The sequence below is a fragment of the Pristis pectinata genome, chromosome 15 (genome assembly GCF_009764475.1).
Source record: "Pristis pectinata isolate sPriPec2 chromosome 15, sPriPec2.1.pri, whole genome shotgun sequence".
In the NCBI taxonomy this organism is placed as follows: Eukaryota; Metazoa; Chordata; class Chondrichthyes; order Rhinopristiformes; family Pristidae; genus Pristis; species Pristis pectinata.
Window position 1 is genome coordinate 21,597,661 of NC_067419.1, and position 6,157 is coordinate 21,603,817.

Sequence of the window (6,157 nt, forward strand, 5' to 3'; positions counted from 1 at the left end):
CCACTGTAGGCTTGTTTTGGTGGTTAGCTAATTGCTGTGGGTCAGGTTTGTCTGGGAAGTTGGAGTTAATGTGTTCCATGACCAGCCTCAAAGCACTTCATGATGTTGGATGTCAGAGCCACTGATCGGTAGTCATTAAGGCATGTTACCTTGTTTTCTTATGAACTGGGATGATAGTTGTCTTCATAAAGCTGGTGGGAACCTCAGATTGAAGCAGGGAGAGGTTAAATGTGTCTGCAAGTACCCTGTCAGCTGGTCTGCGCAGGATCAAGGGACAAGGCCAGGGTCACCATCTGGACCAGATGCCTTCCACAGGTTCACTCTTCAGAAGACTGATCTTCCGTCTGCATCAGTGACTGTGGGTTCAGGTGCATTGGAGAGATAAGTGTAGAGTTTAGTATTGGTTTTGCCAGACAATGAAGCTCCAGCATTTGGAGCTAGCAACAATGATGCTGAACTCTGAAGCCGATAATCAAAAAGCTTTTTCACAGATCTTCACCTGATTTAATGAAGTATTCAATCTGCACCCTGAGGACACCCCCCTTCGGCTTGTGTAGCATCATCATGACACTAAGTGAGATGTTCAGAAGAACAGTCAACATTTACCATCAAGCCAGAGGACCCCACTCCCCTGGATTCAGTGAGGAATAGAGTTGAGCATGCTGAGAGCTGCAGTAGGAGCACCTAAAAGTAATGTGAACTTATTGAAGATAAAAAGGAGAAGCAATGTACTATGGAGACAACTAAGTAACCCTCCAGATTAAAACTTCAGAGTCCTGTGTTGTAAAATTAAAAAAGGTGTAAACAACCAAACACTGATAGGAAGGGGTCCATAAATATCACCCTCCATTAATGATGGTGGAGACAAACACGTGAGTGTAAAAGATAAGCCAGAAGTATGTGCAGTCTTCAGGCAGAATTGTCAAGTGAATGATTTACCTCGGCCTCCTATTGAAATCCCACCATTACGGAAAGTCAGTTAAATTGATTCAGTACACTGGATATCAAGGGGTGGCTGAGCATACTGGAAGAACAAGAGTAGGGGTCTCAGTGATGTTCTGGCTGCAGCTCTGAAGGCTTGTTCAAGTCTTGTGTTTACACAATCAGTTCCAGCAGAGGTACAATGTTGGCATCTGCCCAATAGTCCATCAAATAGCATAGTCACCATTGCTCAGTTTGGGTCAGGCAGAGCCACATGGCCCCAGACATCATCATTGCCTTAGACCAAGCACAGGGAGAAGAGCTGAATGCCAAGGTAATGTTAGAATGACTTCCTTTGACACCAAGACTCTCCAGTAAAATTGAAGTCAGTGGGAATTGTGGGAAAACACTCTAAAACCTGGAACCATACCCTATACAAAGGAAGATTGTTGTGGATTTTGGAGGTGAGTCACCTCTGCTTAATCATAGGCATTTCTATAGCTGAAGCCTAAAAAGCACAATTAATCAGCACTTATCTGGGTTAACCACATGAATGCTGTGGCTGAATGAATATTCTTTAGATAGTCTGTGGTGAATGACTGACCTTTTGACTCCGCCTGCCCTTCCACCAAGGCACACGTTAGGAGAATAATGGAATGTTATACATTTTCTTGTATGAGAACAAAGCACACAGATTTCCAGCTTAATTATTAACACCCTCTACCATTGGTACTCCTTGGCTCTTCGACCATTTGTCACATTGCAGTAACTTGCCAGGGCTGTCCAGCAACACCTCCCAAGCTGAGGGGAACAATTCTTGCAATGGGAACACCAACACCTGCAATTCTCCTCCAATTCATTCACCATTCAGACTTGGATACATAACGTTCTTCCTTCCCTATCACTGGGTCAATGTTTTGCAGCTTCATACTGACAGGACTTTGGGAGCACTAGTAAGACATAGTGGTTGAAAATGGTGGCTCAATGCCACTACTCAGTTAGATCCAGGCAATAAATGCTGGCTTTTCCCCAGGAATAATGGAGAAACAAATCGTGATCAGATGGGTGGCAATGCAATTTAGTTTGATTAGTATTAGCACTAAAGCCATTTCAAACAGTCTGCAGATGCATCTACTTCTAAAAACAACTGTCACATATTCACGGGAGAATAAGGGTATTCTGCATGCAATTCCTACGATTCTGGTGTGTGACCTTTACACCTATTTTAAATAGGTGTCCATAAATGACAGCCACAACAATGGCTAAAGGATATGCTGGGAGCTCTAGTTCTTTCATAGTTTTCTGACCTGCTGCCTCTGTGCCATTGAAACCACTTAGCAGAGGGAACAATAAATTAGATTCCAGCAGGTTTTTGCTGAATTCATTGCATGTAATCAAATGAACTTTAGCAGGAAAAGGTTAGGCACTATTCTGCCTCTCAGATTTTGATGGGAAGCAAATCAAAGATTTGAACCGCACTTGTAAGGAGGTAAGTAGTGGTCACGTTTTGTCCTGTGGCTTGTTCCCTTTTGTACAAGACCAAGAACTATTTCTTTATAATGTATTGTTTGAAGACTATATGTCATGTTAATGTTGTGTTGGCTGCCTGTTTCCTTTGATGCCTCTGCTGGGGTCCTGGTCTGCTTCGTGCAGTATGAGACCTCGTTCTGCTTTTTTATTTCCTCCAGCATCACAGAACCTGTGGTTCTCTGTCCTTCTGCAGTTCTGTGAGATGCTAGACCAGGTTGTGGCCTAGGAGCATATACAGACTGTCAGCAGCACTTCAGTGTTGAGCTCTTATGTCTGCCTTTGTCTTGTCATTTTTTGCTAACATCACAAACTGTCCATGACAATATTCTTCTGTGTATGAACCACAGCAAAGTCTGGCTGCTATGGATTGTATAACCGTGCCATTATGCCATGCATCATGTTTTGCCATTTTCAAATGGTAGTGGATCTGCATCGATTGTCATTAAAGCCGTGAAAAACACGATGCTGGAGGAACTCAGGAGGTCAGACAGCAACCGTGGAGAGGAGCAGGCAGTCAACATTTCAGGTCAGGACCCTTCTTCAGGATTGAAGATAGGAAAAGGGGAAGCCCAATATATAGGAGGGAAAAGCAGAGCAGTGATAGGTGGACAAAAGAGGGGAGGCGGGGTGGGCACAAGGTGGTGATAGGTAGATGCAGGTATGAGATAGTGATTGGCAGGTTCAGGGGAGGTGGGGAGAGCAGATTCACCAGGGGATAGGTCAAAGGTAAGGAGAGGATAAAAAAGGATAGAAAAAAGAGAGAGAGTCTAGGAAAGGGAAGAAAAGAAGAAGCATGGTTTGGGAGGGGGGGGGTTGGTAAAATTTATGAAACTGTCGAGTTCCTCATGGGTACAAGAGGTGGCACCAATGCAGTCGTCCATATAGCGGGGAAAGAGTTGAGGAATGGGGCCAGAGTAGGCTTGGAACAGAGACTCTTCATTGTAGCCAACGAAGAGGCAGGCATAGCTGGGGCCCATGCAAGTGCCCATAGCTACACCCTTGGTCTGTAGAAAGTCAGAGGAGTCAAAAATGAAGTTGTTTAGGGTAAGGACAAGTTCAGCCAGGCGGAGGAGAGTGTTAGTGGAAGGGGACTGGTTCTGTCTCTGGTCAAGAAACAAGCAGAGGGCGGTGAGGCCGTTGTGATGGGGAATGGAGGTATATCGGGACTGGATGTCCATGGTGAAGATGATGATGTACGTGCCGGAGAACTTAAACCTATGGAAGAGTTGGAGAGCATGTGATGTGTCATGGACGTACGTGGGAAGGGATTGGAGCAGGGTGGACAGGATAGTGTCCAGGTACGAGGATATGAGCTCCATGGGTCTTCCATTGTTTCATCTAGATTCCACCATTTGCAGTCCTTTGTTTCTCCGGTCATTAAAGCCATTGTCTGTTTAAATTCAGTTTGGTTCAAGAACCATCAGGTTGTTCTCTGAACAAGTGATGCCCAAACTGAATTTGTTTAACTTCAACTTCCCAGGACTGGTGTCAATCAGATGCAACCTATTGTTAGGGCTCTTGTCCACAAATGTGGTCCTCCATCCCATTAGACTTCAAAGACCCAGGAAAGGAGTATGGGAGGTCAAATAAGAAGCAGTGTTCCCTTCCTCCTTGGGCTGCACTTGGAACATTTCTCACACTGGCATGACTGCATTTCATCCTTTTTGTTAAAGTTTTCTGTGCTCTTACACTTCACACCACACAACTATCAGGATTTTTTTGTTTACAAAATAGCTTGACAGCTAAGTGAAACTCTTGTTCAGAAGGCAGAATCTGCTCTGGGTGCAGAACCACAACAGTGAAGAGCTGATGGAGATGAAGATTAAATTGTTTACAGCTGTTTTTCTCTTACAGTTTTCCCAACTGATAAAGATCTCCCACACTCTGAGTCCAGAGAAGTTCCCACTGATTGACCAGACTTTCTTCCCCAACCACAGAGAGATGGTGAGTATCACTCAGACTAACTCTACAAAATGTTAAATGCTGCTGTGTTTTGTCCTTCACAGCTGGTTGGAAGAAGGAATGAGGGGGCTATTTAGTTTTCTTTCAGAATATTCGGGAGCGGAGTATTTTTCTATGAAACTACTCTCAAACTCATGTGCTTTCAGTTTAGCCTAAATCTAGATTTTTCCTTCTGAGTTATTGTATGTTCACTTCTGTATTTAATTATAAATAAAATGTTGGTTCCTCTTTTGGCAATAAATACCTGGTCAATATCATGAGCTGTTTTCAATTGGTTTAGTTCCTGAGTTGGTCCGTTCTGAAAATGTGGTTTCTTTTCTTATTTTATTGGCTGTCAGTGGATTCACACAGCAGTAGGTGTGATGACAGCTGTGGTGCTAGCATCTGGATCTGCTTTTTCTTGTTGAATTTATGAGAATTTTGAAATAGCAGGCTATGAATGCAATCCTCAGTCATTTAACTGAAGACATGCTTTGTGTCTGGCAGACATATCTGAAGATATTTTGGCTCTTGATATTGAAATTGAGCTGGCACTATTAAAGACAGCATAAATTCAAAACTAAGGCAGTCACTGAAATCAACTAATTGATATAGCTAATGCAATGGTAACACTCCATGTTATTCTCTCAATATTGAATTCTACAGTTCCACATGTGTTGGCAGGACCTCACACCCCAATCCTTAGAGTCATGGCTTTTTTTTTAGTAAGGCTCATCAAAAAGTGACCAGAAGTGGATTTTTCATTCCCCAGTCCAGTTGTTGAGGGCAAATTTAGCATCTCTGGCTGAGATCAAATTATTCATTAATAATGGGAACTGTATCTTTCCTGGTCTGTAAAATTAAATTCTCCACAATGGCACCACACATTCCTCCACAGTACCATTTGGCTTAGCTCTATGTTTGGGCTTAAGTAAGTTTAGCAGAAGTCACAATGTGTGGTGGCAGACACTTTCTTGAGTACTGATAGGGAGATATTCATTTAGATCTTATTCTACGTGCACAGACTGTTTATCATCCCCACGTGGTTTCCTTACAAATGTCACAATGACCACGTCCTTCAGTAACTTCCATGCTCTCATTAAGGATTCTAGTGCTAGTCTAATAGCTCATCTACACCTCATTACTCAAGTGCTTCCACAAGGGTCTATGTTTAGAGTTCTGCAGGAAGTTCATTTGCAGTCTGCAGCATTTACCCTTATCCAATATCTGCTGTGGAAGTTGAATAACTGACAAAGAATACAAGTTAGTGACTGTAGGAAATTGCTTTCAGCTCTAGTTCCAGATAGAAATTGTTTAGTTTTAGTACTTTTGTGTGCATAACATTCTTCCTGCAATTAAACAGAAAACTAAAAATGATGCTTGGAATTATTCTTTCTAAATCAGTGCAATGCAAGGCTAGGGTTCCTGCTACTGTGAGGGTAAAGCCCACAAATAACTTCAGCCTATATATCTGTGAATATATCTACAAATTTCTCTGTGGTCTGAACTTTTCAATAAAGAGGACCATCCTAGGATAAATAAATTGATATTACCCAATAACCTTAAGCCCTGAGCAACTTTGAAACAGTTCATTGCTGGGAAAGAGTAATGAGAGAAGAGGTAGAATGGCCAGTGTGTATCCAAGAGCAATACCAATCTCCACATTTGCCTGGCTGTTTTCCCTGCTGAACAGCAAGGCTGACCTATTTATGGAAGCAATGTTGTTAGTTTCTCAATCTCACAATCCTACATCATTTCACTTGGT

At 42.6% G+C, this 6,157-nt stretch overlaps 1 protein-coding gene across 1 annotated transcript in view; it reads left to right on the forward strand.

Annotated features, from left to right (window-relative positions):
- The window catches only part of LOC127578140 (synapsin-3-like), a 203,480-nt gene that overhangs the window by 118,327 nt on the left and 78,996 nt on the right, over nucleotides 1-6,157 (forward strand). The window contains exon 6 of the mRNA XM_052029747.1: nucleotides 4,306-4,395. Within this exon, the coding sequence (XP_051885707.1) occupies nucleotides 4,306-4,395 (90 nt within the window). The remainder of the gene's footprint in view (nucleotides 1-4,305; nucleotides 4,396-6,157) is intronic.